At 49.9% G+C, this 22,202-nt stretch overlaps 1 protein-coding gene across 5 annotated transcripts in view; it reads right to left on the reverse strand.

The window, feature by feature from the left end:
* HLCS (holocarboxylase synthetase) overlaps positions 1-22,202 on the reverse strand; it is a 316,341-nt gene that overhangs the window by 258,179 nt on the left and 35,960 nt on the right. For all 5 annotated transcript variants that reach the window (XM_063956549.1, XM_063956550.1, XM_063956551.1 and 2 more), the window contains 2 exons: positions 16,919-17,081; positions 3,884-4,800 (listed from right to left, as the gene is read on the reverse strand). In XM_063956549.1, coding sequence (XP_063812619.1) covers positions 3,884-4,800; positions 16,919-17,081 — 1,080 coding nt within the window. The remainder of the gene's footprint in view (positions 1-3,883; positions 4,801-16,918; positions 17,082-22,202) is intronic.

The raw sequence follows: 22,202 nt of genomic DNA on the forward strand, positions 1-22,202 counted from the left end.
TCCCAGTTGTCCACTCCCGGGATGAACACTGCTGACAGTGCTATCACATGATTCTCTGCCCAGCGAAGAATCCTTGCAGCTTCTGCCATTGCACTCCTGCTTCTTGTGCCGCCCTGTCTGTTCACATGGGCGACTGCCGTGATGTTGTCCGACTGGATCAACACCGGTTTTCCCTGAAGCAGAGGTTCTGCCTGGCTTAGAGCATTGTATATTGCTCTTAGTTCCAGAATGTTTATGTGAAGAGACGTTTCCAGGCTCGTCCATACTCCCTGGAAGTTTCTTCCTTGTGTGACTGCTCCCCAGCCTCTCAGGCTGGCGTCCGTGGTCACCAGGATCCAATCCTGTATGCCGAATCTGCGGCCCTCCAATAGATGAGGACTCTGCAACCCCCACAGAAGAGACACCCTTGTCCTTGGAGACAGGGTTATCCGTAGGTGCATCTGAAGATGCGACCCTGACCATTTGTCCAACAGATCCCTTTGGAAAATTCTTGCGTGGAATCTGCCGAATGGAATTGCTTCGTAAGAAGCCACCATTTTTCCCAGGACTCTTGTGCATTGATGTACAGACACCTTTCCTGGTTTTAGGAGGTTCCTGACAAGCTCGGATAACTCCTTAGCTTTTTCTTCCGGGAGAAAAACCTTTTTCTGAACCGTGTCCAGAATCATCCCTAGGAACAGCAGGCGAGTTGTCGGCATTAACTGGGATTTTGGAATATTCAGAATCCACCCGTGCTGTTTTAGCACTTCTTGAGACAGTGCTAATCCCATCTCTAGCTGTTCTCTGGACCTTGCCCTTATTAGGAGATCGTCCAAGTATGGGATAATTAATATGCCTTTTCTTCGAAGAAGAATCATCATCTCGGCCATTACCTTTGTAAAGACCCGAGGTGCCGTGGACAATCCGAACGGCAGCGTCTGAAACTGATAGTGACAGTTTTGTACAACGAACCTGAGGTACCCCTGGTGTGAGGGGTAAATTGGAACGTGGAGATACGCATCCTTGATGTCCAAGGATACCATAAAGTCCCCCTCTTCCAGGTTCGCTATCACTGCTCTGAGTGACTCCATCTTGAACTTGAACTTCTTTATGTACAGGTTCAAGGACTTCAGATTTAGAATAGGCCTTACCGAGCCATCCGGCTTCGGTACCACAAAAAGAGTGGAATAATACCCCTTCCCTTGTTGTAGAAGAGGTACCTTGACTATCACCTGCTGAGAGTACAGCTTGTGAATGGCTTCCAAAACCGTCTCCCTTTCGGAGGGGGACGTTGGTAAAGCAGACTTCAGGAAACGGCGAGGTGGATCTGTCTCTAATTCCAACCTGTACCCTTGAGATATTATCTGCAGGATCCAGGGATCTACCTGCGAGTGAGCCCACTGCGCGCTGTAATTTTTGAGACGACCGCCCACCGTCCCCGAGTCTGCTTGAGAAGCCCCAGCGTCATGCTGAGGCTTTTGTAGAAGCCGGGGAGGGCTTCTGTTCCTGGGAAGGAGCTGCGTGTTGCTGTCTCTTCCCTCGACCTTTGCCTCGTGGCAGATATGAATAGCCCTTTGCTCTCTTATTTTTAAAGGAACGAAAGGGCTGCGGTTGAAAAGTCTGTGCCTTTTTCTGTTGGGGAGTGACTTGAGGTAGAAAAGTGGATTTCCCGGCTGTAGCCGTGGCCACCAAATCTGATAGACCAACTCCAAATAACTCCTCCCCTTTATACGGCAAAACTTCCATATGCCGTTTTGAATCCGCATCGCCTGTCCACTGTCGCGTCCATAAAGCTCTTCTGGCCGAAATGGACATAGCACTTACCCGTGATGCCAGTGTGCAGATATCCCTCTGTGCATCACGCATATAAAGAAATGCATCCTTTATTTGTTCTAACGACAGTAAAATATTGTCCCTGTCCAGGGTATCAATATTTTCAATCAGGGACTCTGACCAAACTACCCCAGCACTGCACATCCAGGCAGTCGCTACAGCTGGTCGTAGTATAACACCTGCATGTGTGTATATACTTTTTTGGATATTTTCCATCCTCCTATCTGATGGATCTTTAAGTGCGGCCGTCTCAGGAGAGGGTAACGCCACTTGTTTAGATAAGCGTGTTAGCGCCTTGTCCACCCTAGGAGGTGTTTCCCAGCGCTCCCTAACCTCTGGCGGGAAAGGGTATAATGCCAATAATTTCTTTGAAATTATCAGCTTTTTATCAGGGGCAACCCACGCTTCATTACACACGTCATTTAATTCTTCTGATTCAGGAAAAACTATAGGTAGTTTTTTCACACCCCACATAATACCCTGTTTAGTGGTACCTGTAGTATCAGCTAAATGTAACGCCTCCTTCATTGCCAAAATCATATAACGTGTGGCCCTACTGGAAAATACGGTTGATTCGTCACCGTCACCACTGGAGTCAGTGCCTGTGTCTGGGTCTGTGTCGACCGACTGAGGCAAAGGGCGTTTCACAGCCCCTGACGGTGTTTGAGTCGCCTGGACAGGCACTAATTGATTGTCCGGCCGCCTCATGTCGTCAAACGACTGCTTTAGCGTGTTGACACTATCCCGTAGTTCCATAAATAAAGGCATCCATTCTGGTGTCGACTCCCTAGGGGGTGACACCCTCATATTTGGCAATTGCTCCGCCTCCACACCAATATCGTCCTCATACATGTCGACACACACGTACCGACACACAGCAGACACACAGGGAATGCTCCTAACGAAGACAGGACCCACTAGCCCTTTGGGGAGACAGAGGGAGAGTTTGCCAGCACACACCAAAAGCGCTATATATATATCAGGGATAGCCTTATAATAAGTGCTCCCTTATAGCTGCTTTGTTATATCAAAATATCGCCATAAATTTGCCCCCCCTCTCTGTTTTACCCTGTTTCTGTAGTGCAGTGCAGGGGAGAGACTTGGGAGCCGTCCTGACCAGCGGAGCTGTGAGAGGAAATGGCGCCGTGTGCTGAGGAGATAGGCCCCGCCCCTTTTCCGGCGGGCTCGTCTCCCGCTATTTAGAGAAATCAGGCAGGGGTTAAATATCTCCATATAGCCTCTGGGGGCTATATGTGAGGTATTTTTAGCCTTTATATAGGTTACATTTGCCTCCCAGGGCGCCCCCCCCCAGCGCCCTGCACCCTCAGTGACCGCGTGTGAAGTGTGCTGAGAGGAAAATGGCGCACAGCTGCCGTGCTGTGCGCTACCTTTAGAAGACTGCAGGAGTCTTCAGCCGCCGATTCTGGACCTCTTTTGACTTCAGCATCTGCAAGGGGGCCGGCGGCGCGGCTCCGGTGACCATCCAGGCTGTACCTGTGATCGTCCCTCTGGAGCTTGATGTCCAGTAGCCAAGAAGCCAATCCATCCTGCACGCAGGTGAGTTGACTCCTTCTCCCCTCAGTCCCTCGCTGCAGTGATCCTGTTGCCAGCAGGAATCACTGTAAAATAAAAAACCTAGCTAAACTTTTTCTAAGCAGCTCTTTAGGAGAGCCACCTAGATTGCACCCTTCTCGGCCGGGCACAAAAATCTAACTGGAGTCTGGAGGAGGGTCATAGGGGGAGGAGCCAGTGCACACCACCTGATCTGGAAAAGCTTTACTTTTTGTGCCCTGTCTCCTGCGGAGCCGCTATTCCCCATGGTCCTTTCAGGAACCCCAGCATCCACTAGGACGATAGAGAAATGCGTATTCCACTGACATGGCAATATGCCCACTACTTCTGTTACATTCATGCCCACCTAGGCAACTTATAAATTCAGCCATGGCTGGACCCAACACAGCAGAGTCCCTCATATAAAGCGTCAAAGGAGCTGGTAATATTTACAGCTGGTTACTATCCTTATGTCTGACGCTCACAGATAACACACAGCGGGTAAGAGGAGGCACAATACCTGGCACAGGACGGCTTCTCCAGCACTCTGTCCATACGTCTGGTGGACCATCATCACATCCCGACGGTCATTGTCTAAATAACCCCATAGATTCGCCTCATCACAAGACCCTTCAAAGTGTTCCTCATACACGTAGCCACTGGCCAGGACGCTCAGCTGGATTTGGCTGCCATTGGGACTGTCGAAAACAAATTCCTGGACAGATCCCTGCAGTTCAGGTTTCCTTTTAAGGACCGTGCTGCCAAACGTGAGAGAAGAGGACAGCCCCAGGATCTTCCCACCTTTCCCCAGGTAAGACGTGAACAGCTGGTGAATGTTAGAGGGTATGGGCTCCTGAGCGGCTACAACCAGTAACAAGCAGTTATCCATCCATGGAGCCCTGAGGGCTTGTTCCTCCGGGAGAGGGTAGATCACATACCTGCATGAATCAAAGCACTGCTGAAGAACAGATTTGATATTCTGGAAGTGGTCCTGAGACGTGGAATCACCATATATGAGAACGTTGGGTGGTTTTCCACTCTTATTGAGGCTTGAGGTCTCTTTAAGAAACCCCATATCTGAACTGTCTTCCAGGCTACTGAAGTCATCTGGGAGCTCAGGAATGTTCTCTGCCGAGGCGAACTTCACAGACTCTATGGTGCAGCTCTCCAGTTCCAGGCACTCGTGGCAGCTGGACAGGTGCAGGTGGAGATGTTCTCCCTTGGCCTCCTCGTTCTTTTTTGGGTCAGTTTCATCATTTAAATTTGGATTTTGGCCAGTAGGATTCTCAGTGCTCTCAGTGATCCCCATTTCTTCTGTACCCCCCTCCTCCGAGGATGTCAGCTTTAGTTCCTGCGTGGACTTGTTCAGAGCTGAATACAGAGCTCCTCCCTCTACTGCTTCTTCCTTATTCACAGACGACTCTCGTAGGTGCACAGCTAGAATGCAATAAGATGTATGAAGATCAACAACTGTCCGCACTTAAAACACATATTTATGTTATAACAGAGAAATGAATAAGAAGAAAGTGAATCTATTGTTTTATCATTACAAGGTCTGCAACATGACACAGCAGGTAGATTACCCACAGTGCACAGCAGGGAACTCGCCCACAGTGCACAGCAGGGAACTCGCCCACAGTGCACAGCAGGGAACTCGCCCACAGTGCACAGCAGGGAACTCGCCCACAGCTGGGAATCACGCACAGTGCACAGCAGGAAAGAGTGCGCACTGCAGGCCAATTGTGCTCTAGACAGCAACTTCCATAAAGCACCACTGTACCGCTACGGTCAGTTCAGCAGTAATGTAGTCTCCAGGAGCAGATCCCTCCTTATTTGCCTATGTATCCTATGTTTTATAAAAGGTAGGAACCCTGCCAGAACTACCACCGTAAACTGTAGCCCATAGGCTACAATGCTTATGGCTATCCGATGGCGGTAGCTGCGGGGGCCAATATCAGGAATGCTTCACAACTGACCAATAACAGGGCACACAGACATAGGTTGAACTCACAGAGTGCGTCGCAACATACCGGTGGGCTATGCAAATATGGGCGTAACTACAAATACACCAGGCGTACTGTTTGCACCGGGTACAAGGCGATGCAAGCCCCCGAATTTTTGATAATGATGATGCAGACTATGACACCAAGCAAACAGATCTGGGATGGGAGGACCGCTGCAAAGATGAGCACAAGTTTCTGAACAGGCTAAGAGATACACTTTTAGATCCATGTAGGCAATGCGGGACCATGGGGGTCATTCCGAGTTGATCGCTAGCTGCCGTTGTTCGCTGCGTAGCGATCAGTGAAAAAATGGTTAATCTGCGCATGCCTATGCACCACAATGCGCACGCGCGTCGTACAGGTACAAAATCCATTGTGGTTTTGCACTGGTTCTAGCAACGATTCCAATCGCACAGCCGAACGCAAGGAGATTGACAGGAAGTGGGAGTTTCTGGGCGTCAGCTGACCGTTTTCTGGGAGTGTTTGGAAAAACGCAGGCGTGGCCGGGCGGTTATCTGACGTCATTACCGTGTCACCCGTCGCAGCAATCATCGCACAGGATAAGTAACTACAGGGCTGGTCTTGTTTTGCACAAAATGTGTTTGCAGGCGCTCTGCTGCACAGGCGTTCACACTCCTGCAAAGCAAAAATACACCCCCCCGTGGGCGGCGACTATGCGTTTACACGGCTGCTAAAAACTGCTAGCGAGTGATCAACTCGGAATGACCCATGTACGGACGGTGTGTGGATAACTCTGTAACAGGCCCCTGATGTACAGACACAGAATACACACACACACACACACACACACACACACACACAGGAGGTATTCATTTTGAGCAGCCTCAGTGTTTGCCAAAGAGGGCTCTTGCCGAGGGTCATGAGGTTCTCAGACGCCTCCCACCAATTTACCTTGCGGACATCAAAAGGGGAGTTCTGCAATGTGTACCCCACAAAGAGCCGTACAAAGGTTCCTGTCATTCTCACACCCTGACTGGGCGTCTTAATCCGAAAACTAGCTCATGGGCGCTTCCCTGGATTACTGCGTGTGGGAGAGGTTTGGTATATAATAAGAACTATTAAAAATAATAAGAATTTACTCACGGGTAATTCTATTTCTGGTAGTCCGTAGTGGATGCTGGGACTCCGTAAGGACCATGGGGAATAGCGGCTCCGCAGGAGACTGGGCACAACTATAAAGAAAGCTTTAGGTCTAACTGGTGTGCACTGGCTCCTCCCACTATGACCCTCCTCCAGACTTCAGTTAGGATACTGTGCCCGGAAGAGCTGACACAATAAGGAAGGATTTTGAATCCCGGGTAAGACTCATAACAGCCACACCAATCACACCGTATAACTCGTGATACAATACCCAGTTAACAGTATGATAACAACTGAGCCTCTCAACAGATGGCTCAACAATAACCCTTTAGTTAAACAATAACTATGTACAAGTATTGCAGACAATCCGCACTTGGGATGGGCGCCCAGCATCCACTACGGACTACGAGAAATAGAATTACCGGTGAGTAAATTCTTATTTTCTCTGACGTCCTAAGTGGATGCTGGGACTCCGTAAGGACCATGGGGATTATACCAAAGCTCCCAAACGGGCGGGAGAGTGCGGATGACTCTGCAGCACCGAATGGGCAAACTCTAGGTCCTCCTCAGCCAGGGTGTCAAACTTGTAGAATTTAGCAAACGTGTTTGACCCCGACCAAGTAGCTGCTCGGCAAAGTTGAAGAGCAGAGACCCCTCGGGCAGCCGCCCAAGAAGAGCCCACCTTCCTCGTGGAATGGGCTTTCACCGATTTAGGATGCGGCAGTCCAGCCGCAGAATGTGCAAGCTGAATCGTACTACAGATCCAGCGAGCAATAGTCTGCTTTGAAGCAGGTGCACCCAATTTATTGGGCGCATACAGGATAAAGAGCGAGTCAGTCTTTCTGACTCCAGCTGTCCTGGAAACATAGATTTTCAGGGCCCTGACTACGTCCAACAACTTGGAAGCCTCCAAGTCCTTTGTAGCCGCAGGCACCACGATAGGTTGGTTCAGATGAAAAGCTGATACCACTTTAGGGAGAAACTGTGGACTAGCTTTAATCAGCGTAGGAATGACTTCCTCCGGAATGCCCTTTTCCTTCAGGATCCGGTGTTCAACCGCCATGCCGTCAAACGCAGCCGCGGTAAGTCTTGGAACAGACCGGGCCCCTGCTGCAGCAGGTCTTGTCTGAGCGGTAGATGCCATGGGTCCTCTGAGATCATTTCTTGAAGTCCCGGGTACCAAGCTCCTCTTGGCCAATCCGGAACAATGAGTATAGTTCTCACTCCTCTTCTCCGTATTATCCTCAGTACCTTTGGTATGAGAGGAAGAGGAGGGAACACATAAACCGACCGGTACACCCACGGTGTCACTAGAGCGTCCACAGCTATCACCTGCGGGTCTCTTGACCTGGCGCAATACTTTTCTAACTTTTTGTTTAGGCGGGACGCCATCATGTCCACCTGTGGCCTTTCCCAACGGTTAACAATCATCTTAAAGACTTCTGGATGAAGTCCCCACTCTCCCGGGTGGAAGTCGTGCCTGCTGAGGAAGTCTGCTTCCCAGTTGTCCACTCCCGGAATGAACACTGCTGACAGTGCTAACACGTGATTTTCCGCCCATCGGAGAATCCTTGTGGCTTCTGCCATCACCGTCCTGCTTCTCGTGCCGCCCTGTCGGTTTACATGGGCGACCGCCGTGATGTTGTCTGACTGGATCAGTACCGGCTGGTTTTGAAGCAGGGGTTTTGCCTGACTTAGGGCATTGTAAATGGCCCTTAGTTCCAGAATATTTATGTGCAGGGAAGTCTCCTGACTTGACCATAGTCCTTGGAAGTTTCTTCCCTGTGTGACTGCCCCCCAGCCTCGAAGGCTGGCATCCGTGGTCACCAGGACCCAGTCCTGTATGCCGAATCTGCGGCCTTCTTGAAGATGAGCACTCTGCAGCCACCACAGCAGAGACACCCTTGTCCTTGGAGACAGGGTTATCAGCCGATGCATCTGAAGATGCGATCCGGACCACTTGTCCAACAGGTCCCACTGAAAGGTTCTTGCATGGAACCTGCCGAATGGAATCGCTTCGTAGGAAGCTACCATCTTTCCCAGGATCCGCGTGCAGTGATGCACCGACACCTGTTTTGGTTTTAGGAGGCCTCTGACTAGAGATGACAGCTCCTTGGCCTTCTCCTCCGGGAGAAACACTTTTTTCTGTTCTGTGTCCAGAACCATCCCCAGGAACAGTAGACGTGTCGTAGGGACCAGCTGCGACTTTGGAATGTTTAGAATCCAGCCATGCTGTTGTAGCACCTCCCGAGATAGTGCTACCCCGACCAACAACTGCTCTCTGGACCTCGCCTTTATCAGGAGATCGTCCAAGTACGGGATAACTAAAACTCCCTTCTTTCGAAGGAGTATCATCATTTCGGCCATTACCATGGTAAAGACCCTCGGAGCCGTGGATAGGCCGAACGGCAACGTCTGGAATTGGTAATGACAATCCTGTACCACAAATCTAAGGTACTCCTGGTGAGGATGGTAAATGGGGACATGCAGGTAAGCATCCTTGATGTCCAGTGATACCATGTAATCCCCCTCGTCCAGGCTTGCAATAACCGCCCTGAGCGATTCCATCTTGAACTTGAATTTTTTTATATATGTGTTCAAGGATTTCAAATTTAAAATGGGTCTCACCGAACCGTCCGGTTTCGGTACCACAAACATTGTGGAATAGTAACCCCGTCCTTGTTGAAGTAGGGGTACCTTTACTATCACCTGTTGTGAATACAGCTTGTGAATTGCCTGTAACACTGCCTCCCTGCCTGAGGGAGTGGTTGGCAAGGCAGATTTGAGGAAACGGCGGGGGGGAGACGTCTCAAATTCCAGCTTGTACCCCTGAGATACTATCTGAAAAATCCAGGGATCCACCCGTGAGCGAGCCCACTGATTGCTGAAATATTTGAGACGGGCCCCCACCGTACCTGGCTCCGCCTGTGGAGCCCCAGCGTCATGCTGTGGACTTAGAGGAAGCGGGGGAGGACTTTTGCTCATGGGATCTGGCTGTATGCTGCAGCTTTTTTCCCCTACCTCTGCCTCTGGGCAGAAAGGACGCGCCTTTAACCCGCTTGCCCCTATTGGGCCGAAAGGACTGTACCTGATAATACGGTGCTTTCTTTGGCTGTGAGGGAACATGGGGTAAAAATGCAGACTTCCCAGCTGTTGCTGTGGAAACGAGGTCCGAGAGACCATCCCCGAACAACTCCTCACCCTTATAAGGCAGAACTTCCATGTGTCGTTTGGAATCTGCATCACCTGTCCACTGCCGAGTCCATAACCCTCTCCTGGCAGAAATGGACATTGCACTAATTTTGGATGCCAGCCGGCAAATATCCCTCTGTGCATCCCTCATGTATAAAAGTGCGTATTTTATATGCTCTACGGTTAGCAATATAGTGTCCCTGTCTAGGGTATCTATATTTTCTGACAGGGAATCTGACCATGCAGCTGCAGCACTGCACATCCATGCTGAAGCAATAGCTAGTCTCAGTATAACACCTGTGTGTGTATATATAGATTTCAGGATAGCCTCCTGCTTTCTATCAGCAGATTCCTTCAGGGCGGCCGTATCCGGAGACGGTAGTGCCACCTTCTTTGACAAGCGTGTGAGCGCTTTATCCACTCAAGGGGATGTTTCCCAGCGTGACCTATCCTCTGGCGGGAAAGGGTACGCCATTAGTAACCTCTTAGAAATTATTAGTTTCTTATCAGGGGAAGCCCACGCTTCTTCACACACTTTATTTAACTCCTCAGATGGAGGAAAAGCTACTGGTATTTTTTTCTCTCCAAACATAATACCCTTTTTTGTGGTACCGGGGGTAACATCAGAAATGTGCAACACATTTTTCATTGCCTCAATCATGTAACGTGTGGCCCTACTGGAAGTTACATTAGTCTCATCGTCGTCGACACTGGAGTCAGTATCCGTGTCGACATCTGTGTCTGCCATCTGAGGTAGCGGGCGTTTTAGAGCCCCTGATGGCTTTTAAGACGCCTGGGCAGGCACAGGCTGAGAAGCCGGCTGTCCCACATTAGGTATGTCGTCAAACCTTTTATGCAAGGAGTCGACACTGTCGCGTAATTCCTTCCACAGCACCATCCACTCAGGTGTCGACCCCGCAGGGGGTGACATCACATTTACAGGCATCTGCTCCGCCTCCACATAAGCCTCCTCATCAAACATGTCGACACAGCCGTACCGACAAACATGAAAGGATGAAACCACTTTCGGCAGAAATTGTGGACGGGTCCGCAATTCTGCTCTATCCGCATGGAAAACCAGATAGGGGCTTTTATGTGACAAAGCCGCCAACTCTGACACACGCCTAGCCGAAGCCAAGGCTAATAGCATGACCACCTTCCACGTGAGATATTTCCACTCCACCGTTTTGAGTGGTTCAACCAGTGGGATTTCAGGAAACTCAACACCACGTAAAGATCCCAAGGTGCCACTGGAGGCACAAAAGGGGGCTGAATATGCAGCACTCCCTTTACAAACGTCTGAACTTCAGGAAGAGAAGTCAACTCCTTTTGAAAGAAAATGGATAGGCCCGAAATCTGGACCTTAATGGACCCAATTTTAGGCCCAAATTCACTCCTGACTGTAGGAAGTGAAGGAAACGGCCCAGCTGGAATTCCTCCGTAGGGGCATTCCTGGTCTCACACCAAGCAACATATTTTCGCCATATACGGTAATAATGTTGAGCTGTCACGTCCTTCCTAGCCTTTATCAGCGTAGGAATGACCTCCTCCGGCATGCCTTTCTCCGCTAGGATCCGGCGTTCAACCGCCATGCCGTCAAACGCAGCCGCGGTAAGTTTTGGAACAGACAGGGCCCCTGTTGCAACAAGTCCTGTCTTAGAGGAAGAGGCCACGGGTCCTCTGTGAGCATTTCTTGCAGATCTGGATACCAAGTCCTTCGTGGCCAATCTGGAACAATGAGTATCGTTCTCACTCCTCTTTTTCTTATTATTCTAAGCACCTTGGGTATGAAAGGAAGAGGAGGAAATACATAGACCGACTGGAACACCCACGGTGTCACCAGGGCGTCTACAGCTATCGCCTGAGGGTCTCTTGACCTGGCGCAATACCTCTGTAGTTTTTTGTTGAGGCGGGATGCCATCATGTCCCCCTTTGGCAGTTCCCACCGACTTACAGTCTGTGCGAAGACTTCCTGATGAAGTCCCCACTCTCCCGGGTGGAGGTCGTGTCTGCTGAGGAAGTCTGCATTCCAGTTGTCCACTCCCGGGATGAACACTGCTGACAGTGCGCTTACGTGATTTTCCGCCCAGCGAAGAATTCTGGTGGCTTCCGCCATCGCTACCCTGCTCCTTGTGCCGCCTTGTCGGTTTACATGAGCCACTGCGGTGATGGTGTCTGACTGAAACAGAACCGGTTGGTCGCGAAGCAGGGTCTCCACTTGACGTAGGGGCGTTGTATACGGCCCTTAGTTCCAGGATGTTGATGTGAAGACAATTCTCTTGACTTGACCACAGACCTTGGAAATTTCTTCCCTGTGTGACTGCTCCCCACCCTCGGAGGCTTGCATCCGTGGTCACCAGGACCCAGTCCTGAATGCCCAATCTGCGGCCCTCGAGAAGGTGAGCACTCTGCAGCCACCACAGGAGAGACACCCTGGCCCTGGGGGATAGGGAGATTAACCGATGCATCTGAAGATGTGATCCGGACCACTTGTCCAGTAAGTCCCATTGAAAGGTCCTCGCATGGAACCTGCCGAAGGGAATGGCCTCGTATGATGCCACCATCCTTCCCAGGACTCGAGTGCAGTGATGCACTGACACCTGTTTTGGTTTTAAAAGGTTCCTGACCAGTGTTATGAGCTCCTGAGCTCTCTCTATCGGGAGATAAACCCTTTTCTGGTCTGTGTCTAGAATCATGCCTAGCAATGGCAGACGAGCCGTAGGAACCAACTGCGACTTTGGAATATTTAGAATCCAGCCGTGTTGCCGTTACACTTCCAGAGAAAGTGCTACGCTGATCAGCAACTGCTCTCTTGATCCCGCTTTTATGAGGAGATCGTCCAAGCATGGGATAATTGCGACCCCTTGCTTCCGCAGGAGTACCATCATTTCCGCCATTACCTTGGTAAATATTCTCGGTGCCGTGGAGAGACCAAACGGCAACGTCTGAAATTGGTAATGACAATCCTGTACCACAAATCTGAGGTACGCCTGATGAGGTGGATAAATGGGGACATGAAGGTATGCATCTTTTATGTCCAGAGACACCATAAAATCCCCCCATTCCAGGCTTGCGACGACCGCTCTCAGCGATTCCATCTTGAACTTGAACCTTTTCAGGTATATGTTCAGGGATTTTAAATTCAATATGGGTCAGACCGAACCGTCCGGTTTCGGAACTACAACATGGTCGAATAATAACCCCCTCCTTGTTGAAGGAGGGGAACCTTGACCACCACCTGTTGAAGATACAATTTGTGAATTGCAGTTAACACTATTTCCCTCTCGTAGGGGGAAGCCGGCAGGGCCGTCGGTGAGGGGGCATCTGTTAAGTCAGGGCTACCTTTTGGGCAAACGTGACACCTTAGGGGAAGATTCCCATCACATCCTGGCCCTAGTGGGGAAAGGATACTGCCTGAGAATTCTTTGTGGGAATCTGTAGTCTCTTGTCTGGAGATTCCCGCTCTTTTTCTTCATGAGAGGAGGGAAATTTACCTCAGCTTTCTTCCCCTTAACATGTGTACCCTTGTGTCAGGGACAGATGAGTCATCAGTGATATGCAAAACATTTTTTATTACAATAATCATATATTGAATACTTTCCTGCCATTTTGGCTGTAACTTTGCATTATCGTAGTCGACACTGGAGTCAGACTCCGTGTCGATATCAGTGTCTATTATTTTGGATAGTGAGCATTGAGAGACTCTGAAGGTCTCTGCGACATAGAGACAGACATGGGTAGATTCCCTGTCTTTTCTCTAATCTTTTGTGCAATAAATTTACCTTAGCACTTAATTTCACATATCCAAACAGGTGTCGGCGTTGTCGATGGAGACACCACTCACACACATATTTGCTCCATCTCCTCCTTAGGGGAGCCTTTTACCTCAGATATGTCGACACACATGTACCGACACACCACACACTCAGGGAATGCTCATCTGAAGACAATTCCCCCACAAGGCCCTTTGGAGAGACAGAGAGAGAGTATGCCAGCACACACCCCAGCGCTATAAACCCAGGAATAACACCTAATTATGTGCCCCCCCTCTCTTTTTACCCTCTTCTACCGTGTATATGCAGGGGAGAGCCTGGGGAGCTTCCTCTCAGCGGAGCTGTGGAGAAAAAATGGCGCAGGTGAGTGCTGAGGAAGAAGCCCCGCCCCCTCGACGGCGGGCTTCTGTCCCGCTTAAATATACATTTTCTTGGCGGGGGCTCATACATATATACAGTGCCCAACTGTAGATATGTGTACTTTTGCCAAAAGAGGTCCATATGCTGCCCAGGGCGCCCCCCCCTGCGCCCTGCACCCTTACAGTGACCGGAGTATGTGAGGTGTGTGGGAGCAATGGCGCACAGCTGCAGTGCTGTGCGTTACCTCAGTGAAGAACGGAGTCTTCTGCCGCCGATTTCGAAGTCTTCTTGCTTCTCATACTCACCCGGCTTCTGTCTTCCGGCTCTGCGAGGGTGACGGCGGCGCGGCTCTGGGATCGGACGACGAGGGTGAGATCCTGTGTACGATCCCCCTGGAGCTAATGGTGTCCAGTAGCCTAAGAAGAAGGACCTAGCTTTAGAGAGTAGGGCTGCTTCTCTCCCCTCAGTCCCACGATGCAGGGAGTCTGTTGCCAGCAGAGCTCCCTGAAAATAAAAAACCTAACAAAATACTTTCTTACAGCAAGCTCAGGAGAGCTCACTGAACAGCACCCAGCTCGTCCGGGCACAGTCTCAAACTGAGGTCTGGAGGAGGGACATAGAGGGAGGAGCCAGAGCACACCAGAATCTAAATTCTTTCTTAAAGTGCCCATGTCTCCTGCGGAGCCCGTCTATTCCCCATGGTCCTTACGGAGTCCCCAGCATCCACTAGGACGTTAGAGAAATAAACTAAAGTGAAATAAATGAAACCGTCTTTTGGCTGTGTGACGGATTACTCTGAATGTCAGCTTGCCAGACATCACCGCACTTACTGCCCACCTGTAGATACACACTGAAACGGTAACTAGGCGGTATGAGACACAAGTTATACATCAGAGCGCACCCTAGACAGTAGGTTCTCCGGTCTCAAACAAATTCCTGACATTGCTACACTAGCCAAACGTCTGACTTTTGTAAAGATGTGATTGCAGGGTGGCACAGTGGTTAGCAATGCTGCCTCACAGCAATGGGGTGATGGGGTCTGTATGTTCTGCCAGGGGCGGCGGGCATTTCCGGCTTGGTCCCACGGTAAAAAGACAAACTGTCGGGTAACTGGTCGCTGCTATGAGTAACCCTTGCATGTGTGTTGTCATATACAGTAGTACAGAATATAAGGGGAGAGCCATCACATCTTCTAAAGAAGACAAGCAGAGAAACGGCTTACAGCGACCAATCACCTTCTAGCTCCCATTTATCAACTGCCTTCTATAAAATGATATATAGAAGCTGATTATTTGCAATGGGCAACTTGTCCTTTTAAGAAGGTTTGACGTACCTCCCCCAAAGGTCACATTTCCAGGCGCTTTGGTACAGCCGGATAATAGGTCACTATAAAATGCCATCAGCTGGCAAGGTGATAACGCACCAGCCAATCAGCTCCTGTCATTTTTTAAACCCAGCCTGTAACTTGACAGTTAGGAGCTGATTGGCTGGTGCGATATCAGCTTCCACTTTATCACTTCTCCAGGCGTAATACATCTGCCCCTTTCTACTGTACAGATAACAGCTGCTAGAGAAAGATCAGTTACCGCTGTAATCACAGCAAGCTCACCTCTGCACACATCCCAGGCGCTGCGGCAGCTGGTCACACTGACTGCGGGGACACCCGGGGGCTCGTTGGGCACAAGCATCAGAGAGAAATATTTCTGGAGAACTGGAATCTCCGCAATAGGATTAGTACAGAGAAGCTGTGTGTGTGTGAGACTCGTGCATCCACACAAAGCACAGTCATATGACTCGCTGCCCAGAAGAGCAGGAAGACAAACGTAGCGGTTGTTAGTGTATTTAGGAAGCCACTGTGACGGCAAGTACACCATTACATTTATAAATTCACTTGGCGCCACCGACATCTGCGAGGCATGAGGCTCAGTGCCTCAGTTATGTCAGTAGTTGCAATTGTGCCTCCACAGTAGATTTCAGGCCTTTCTCTCCTCCTGTGTTCACCCCTGCATGTTATGATCCGCTCTGCACTTTATGGTATTACTGCATTTATGCTTGTTGTAGGTTTTCTATATTGTCCTTGCTTTTTGCTTATGTACTATGGTCTCTTTCCCCAGTGCATGACACAGCACCATATACATCCGTGATGGACTACAGGCTAACCCTAGTGCCACACGTTGCCATCTGCTCCTGCACCACCCACCCTCAGCGCCTTTGTTTTATGTCTGACCAGTCCTTTTCCCAGCTCTTCTTCTGTGTTATGCCCTGAGGAGCTGCTGCTCCAGCTCTTACCACTATATATCAGGGGCAGCGGGAGAAGCTCAGCGGGTCATAAAACAGAAATAAGACTGAACTTGATGTTATTTTACCCGGAGCAGTCAACGTCCACATCAAGTGGCCTCCCCGGCAATATGTGGCTTCCCGGGTACAACGCAAGGAGATCATGCATCACATTGGAGATCAGAGTAGGGGAGGGGGAAGCTGATTGAATCCTACTACTATCAATAAAGCAAGGTAAGGGGTATTTAGGAAGGCCCTGATATGCACCAGTGTGCTGCAATGTTGTCTATTTTTGCCTTCACTTACACATTATGGGACTGATTCTCAGCTGTGAGCAAAGCACAGAAAAAAGGTAACTTTGCATCAAACCACGATGTAATGCAAGGCATGCAAATAATATATATTTTTTATTTATTTTTTTGCATGCAGGGTAAATACTGGCTGCTTTTGCATGCAGCCCACAAATACTGGCTGCTTTATTTTTACACTGCAATTTTAATTTCAGTTTAGACACACCCCACCCAAATCTAACTCTCTCTGCACATGTTACATCTGCCCCAGCTGCACGGCAGCATGGTGTTACCTAGGTGCACAGTTACTTGCTCCTTTTTGCTTTGCTCCAGAATCAGACCCTATCTATCATACCTCCCCGCAGCATTGCTCTGTATCTTTCCCAGACTCACATCAAACGCTCAGAAGCTGGTGGAAAATACGATCACCCAGAAGCTCCACTGAGCTGTCAGATCTGCCCACAGCCGCTTATAAATCTTACACTCATAATTAATGGTCATGGGTGGCCCTACTGAGTAGTTCTGAATACAGACAAATCTCTCCAATCAGTGATCTTACAGGTAATCTTCTGGAGCAGTGATCCATTGTCCATCTGCAAGCGATCTTCCATGAATGCTATGCCAAGCTCGCTGAAATTATCCACGCTTGCTTCCGCCAAGAGCCTGGAGGAGTCTCCATGACACAGCGCCAGCGGCAAACAATATTCAGACAGCTTCAGAACCTGGTACGAGAGGGAAAGGAGAGTTAGCATCAGACTTCAGATCAGCTCACACTCCTACCGCTCACCCAGGGAGGTGTCATAGCACATACACAATCCAACTTCCTGGGTGACAGACACCGATTAAACCTCAGATGGGTAAAAATAAAATATCCTTCCTGCTTCAAAATCCTGATATATCTAGTGATATGTGGGCAATCAATTTCATGGTAGGTTATAATGGGTCCGGTATGCCGACTGTCAGTATCCCAACGGCGGCATCCTATCTGCCGGAATACCGACAGTGTGTCCCCTTGCTGGCTCGCTGAGGGCCACAGGTTCTATTCCCACTTGGTTGGTGGAGTGGGCCTACCACCCGAGAGGGAATTAGGGGCAGGTGTCCAGGTGTCGACCGTCGGGATTCTGGCATCAGTCTCCTGAACGCCGGCATTTTGACTGCATCCCGTTATAATGGGTGTAGTATGGTTTGCCGGCGGTCGGGCATACAAACAGGAGGGCGAGCGCAAATGAGCCCCTTGCGGGCTAGCTGCGCTCTCCACGCTGCGGGCACGGTGGAGCGCTAAGCTATCTATTCTCCCTCCAGGGGGGTCGTGGACCCCCAAGAGGGAGAAAAGATGTAAGTATGCCGGCAGTCGGGATTCCGGCGCCGGTATGGTGGTCGCCGGGAGCCCGGCCGCCGGCAACCTGAAGACCACACCGTTACAATGAGACCTCTCAAACATCCCCAATAATCCTCATCCACCAACTGGTAAATAAGAATTTACTTACCGATAATTCTATTTCTCGTAGTCCGTAGTGGATGCTGGGGACTCCGTCAGGACCATGGGGAATAGCGGCTCCGCAGGAGACAGGGCACAAAAATAAAGCTTTAGGATCAGGTGGTGTGTACTGGCTCCTCCCCCTATGACCCTCCTCCAAGCCTCAGTTAGGATACTGTGCCCAGACGAGCGTACACAATAAGGAAGGATATTGAACCCCGGGTAAGACTCATACCAGCCACACCAATCACACCGTATAACTTGTGATCTGAACCCAGTTAACAGTATGACAAACGTAGGAGCCTCTGAACAGACGGCTCACAACAAATAACAACCCGATTTTTTTGTAACAATAACTATGTACAAGTATTGCAGACAATCCGCACTTGGGATGGGCGCCCAGCATCCACTACGGACTACGAGAAATAGAATTATCGGTAAGTAAATTCTTATTTTCTCTAACGTCCTAAGTGGATGCTGGGGACTCCGTCAGGACCATGGGGATTATACCAAAGCTCCCAAACGGGCGGGAGAGTGCGGATGACTCTGCAGCACCGAATGAGAGAACTCAAGGTCCTCCTCAGCCAGGGTATCAAATTTGTAGAATTTTGCAAACGTATTTGCCCCTGACCAAGTAGCAGCTCGGCAGAGTTGTAATGCCGAGACTCCCCGGGCAGCCGCCCAGGATGAGCCCACTTTCCTTGTGGAATGGGCCTTGACAGATTTAGGTTGTGGCAAGCCTGCCACAGAATGTGCAAGTTGAATTGTGCTACAAATCCAACGAGCAATCGTCTGCTTAGAAGCAGGAGCACCCATCTTGTTGGGTGCATACAATATAAGCAGTGAGTCAGACTTTCTGACTCCCGCCGTTCTTGAAATATATATTTTCAATGCCCGGACCACGTCCAACAACTTGGAATCCTCCAACTCGTTAGTAGCCGCAGGCACCACAATAGGCTGGTTCAGATGAAACGCTGACACCACCTTAGGCAGAAAATGAGGACGCGTCCGCAGTTCTGCCCTGTCCGTATGGAAAATCAGATATGGGCTCTTATATGATAAAGCCGCCAATTCTGATACTCTCCTGGCTGAAGCCAGGGCCAGTAGCATGGTTACTTTCCATGTGAGATACTTCAGCTCCACCGATTTGAGCGGCTCAAACCAATGGGATTTGAGAAAATCCAAGACTACATTAAGATCCCACGGTGCCACTGGGGGCACAACCGGGGGCTGTATATGTAGTACTCCTTTTACAAAAGTCTGGACTTCAGGAACTGAAGCCAATTCTTTCTGGAAGAAAATCGACAGGGCCGAAATTTGAACCTTAATGGACCCCAATTTGAGGCCCATAGACAATCCTGTTTGCAGGAAATGTAGGAATCGACCCAGTTGAAATTCCTCCGTGGGGGCCTTCCTGGCCTCACACCACGCAACATATTTTCTCCAAATGCGGTGATAATGTTGTGCAGTCACCTCCTTCCTGGCTTTTACCAGTGTAGGAATGACCTCTTCCGGAATGCCTTTTTCCTTTAGAATTCGGCGTTCAACCGCCATGCCGTCAAACGCAGCCGCGGTAAGTCTTGGAATAGACACGGTCCCTGCTGAAGCAGGTCCCGTCTTAGAGGTAGAGGCCACGGATACTCCGTGAGCATCTCTTGAAGTTCCGGGTACCAAGTTCTTCTTGGCCAATCCGGAGCCACTAGTATCGTTCTTACTCCCTTCTGCCGTATAATTCTCAGTACTTTTGGTATGAGAGGCAGAGGAGGGAACACATACACTGACTGGAACACCCACGGTGTTACCAGAGCGTCCACAGCTATTGCCTGAGGATCTCTTGACCTGGCGCAATACCTGTCCAGTTTTTTGTTGAGGCGGGACGCCATCATATCCACCATTGGTTTTTCCCAACGGTTCACAATCATGTGGAAGACTTCTGGATGAAGTCCCCACTCTCCCGGGTGTAGATCGTGTCTGCTGAGGAAGTCTGCTTCCCAGTTGTCCACTCCCGGAATGAATACTGCTGACAGTGCTATCACATGATCTTCCGCCCAGCGAAGAATCCTTGCAGCTTCTGCCATTGCTGTCCTGCTTCTTGTGCCGCCCTGTCTGTTTACGTGGGCGACTGCCGTGATGTTGTCCGACTGGATCAACACCGGCTGACCCTGAAGCAGGGGTTTTGCCAGACTTAGAGCATTGTAAATCGCTCTTAGCTCCAGTATATTTATGTGAAGAGACATCTCCAGGCTTGACCATACTCCCTGGAAGTTTCTTCCTTGTGTGACCGCTCCCCAGCCTCTCAGACTGGCATCCGTGGTCACCAGGACCCAGTCCTGTATGCCGAATCTGCGGCCCTCTAACAGATGAGCACTCTGCAACCACCACAGAAGAGACACCCTTGTCCGTGGCATAAGGTTATCCGCTGATGCATCTGCAGATGCGGTCCGGACCATTTGTCCAGCAGATCCCACTGAAAAGTTTGTGCGTGGAATCTGCCGAATGGAATCGCTTCGTAAGAAGCCACCATCTTTCCCAGGACTCTTGTGCATTGATGTACAGACACTGTCCCTGGTTTTAGGAGGTTCCTGACAAGTTCGGATAACTCCCTGGCTTTCTCCTCCGGAAGAAACACCTTTTTCTGAACCGTGTCCAGAATCATTCCCAGGAACAGCAGACGTGTTGTCGGGGTCAACTGAGATTTTGGAAAATTCAGAATCCACCCGTGTTGTTGCAGCACTACTTGGGTTAGTGCTACTCCGTCCTCCAGCTGTTCTCTGGACCTTGCCCTTATCAGGAGATCGTCCAAGTAAGGGATAATTAATACGCCTCTTCTTCGCAGAAGAATCATCATTTCGGCCATTACCTTGGTAAAGACCCGAGGTGCCGTGGACAATCCAAACGGCAGCGTCTGAAACTGATAATGACAGTTTTGCACCACGAACCTGAGGTACCCTTGATGTGAAGGGCAAATTGGGACATGCAGGTAAGCATCCTTTATGTCCAGGGACACCATAAAGTCCCCTTCTTCCAGATTCGCTATCACTGCTCTGAGTGACTCCATCTTGAACTTGAATTTTTGTATGTACAGGTTCAAAGATTTCAGATTTAGAATAGGTCTTACCGAGCCGTCCGGCTTCGGTACCACAAATAGCGTGGAGTAATACCCCTTTCCCTGTTGTAGGAGGGGTACCTTGACTATCACCTGCTGAGCAAACAGCTTGTGAATGGCTTCCAATACCGTCGCCCTGTCTGAGGGAGACGTTGGCAAAGCAGACTTTAGGAACCGGCGAGGGGGAGACTTCTCGAATTCCAACCTGTAACCCTGAGATACTACCTGCAGAATCCAGGGGTCCACCTGTGAGCAAGTCCACTGTGCGCTGAAATTCTTGAGTCGACCCCCCACCGTTCCTGAGTCCGCTTGTAAGGCCCCAGCGTCATGCTGAGGGCTTTGCAGAACCCTGGGAGGGCTTCTGTTCCTGGGCAGGGGCTGCTTGCTGCCCTCTCTTACCCCTTCCTCTGCCCCTAGGCAGATATGACTGTCCTTTTGTCCGCTTGTTCTTATAGGACCGAAAGGACTGCGGCTGAAAAGACGGTGTCTTTTTCTGTTGGGAGGGGGTCTGAGGTAAAAAGGTGGATTTTCCGGCAGTTGCCGTGGCCACCAGATCCGATAGACCGACGCCAAATAACTCCTCCCCTTTATACGGCAATACTTCCATATGTCGTTTGGAATCCGCATCACTTGACCACTGTCGCGTCCATAAACTCCTTCTGGCAGATATGGACATCGCATTTACTCTCGATGCCAGAGTGCAAATATCTCTCTGCGCATCTCGCATATAAAGGAAAGCATCCTTTAATTGCTCTATAGTCAATAAAATACTGTCCCTATCCAGGGTATCAATATTTTCAGTCAGGGAATCCAACCAGACAACCCCAGCACTGCACATCCAGGCTGAGGCGATGGCCGGTCGCAGTATAACACCAGTATGTGTGTATATACTTTTTAGGGTAGTTTCCAGTCTCCTATCTGCTGGATCCTTGAGGGCGGCCGTATCCGGAGACGGTAACGCCACTTGTTTTGATAAGCGTGTGAGCGCCTTATCCACCCTAGGGGGTGTTTCCCAGCGCGCCCTAACCTCTGGCGGGAAAGGGTATAATGCTAATAACTTTTTTGAAATTAGCATTTTTCTATCTGGGTTAAACCACGCTTCATCACATACATCATTTAATTCCTCTGATTCAGGAAAAACTACAGGTAGTTTTTTCACCCCCCACATAATACCCCTTTTTGTGGTACTTGCAGCATCAGAGATATGCAAAGCCTCCTTCATTGCCGTGATCATATAACGTGTGGCCCTACTTGAAAATA

This window comes from Pseudophryne corroboree, chromosome 2, assembly GCF_028390025.1.
Source record: "Pseudophryne corroboree isolate aPseCor3 chromosome 2, aPseCor3.hap2, whole genome shotgun sequence".
NCBI classification, from domain to species: domain Eukaryota; kingdom Metazoa; phylum Chordata; class Amphibia; order Anura; family Myobatrachidae; genus Pseudophryne; species Pseudophryne corroboree.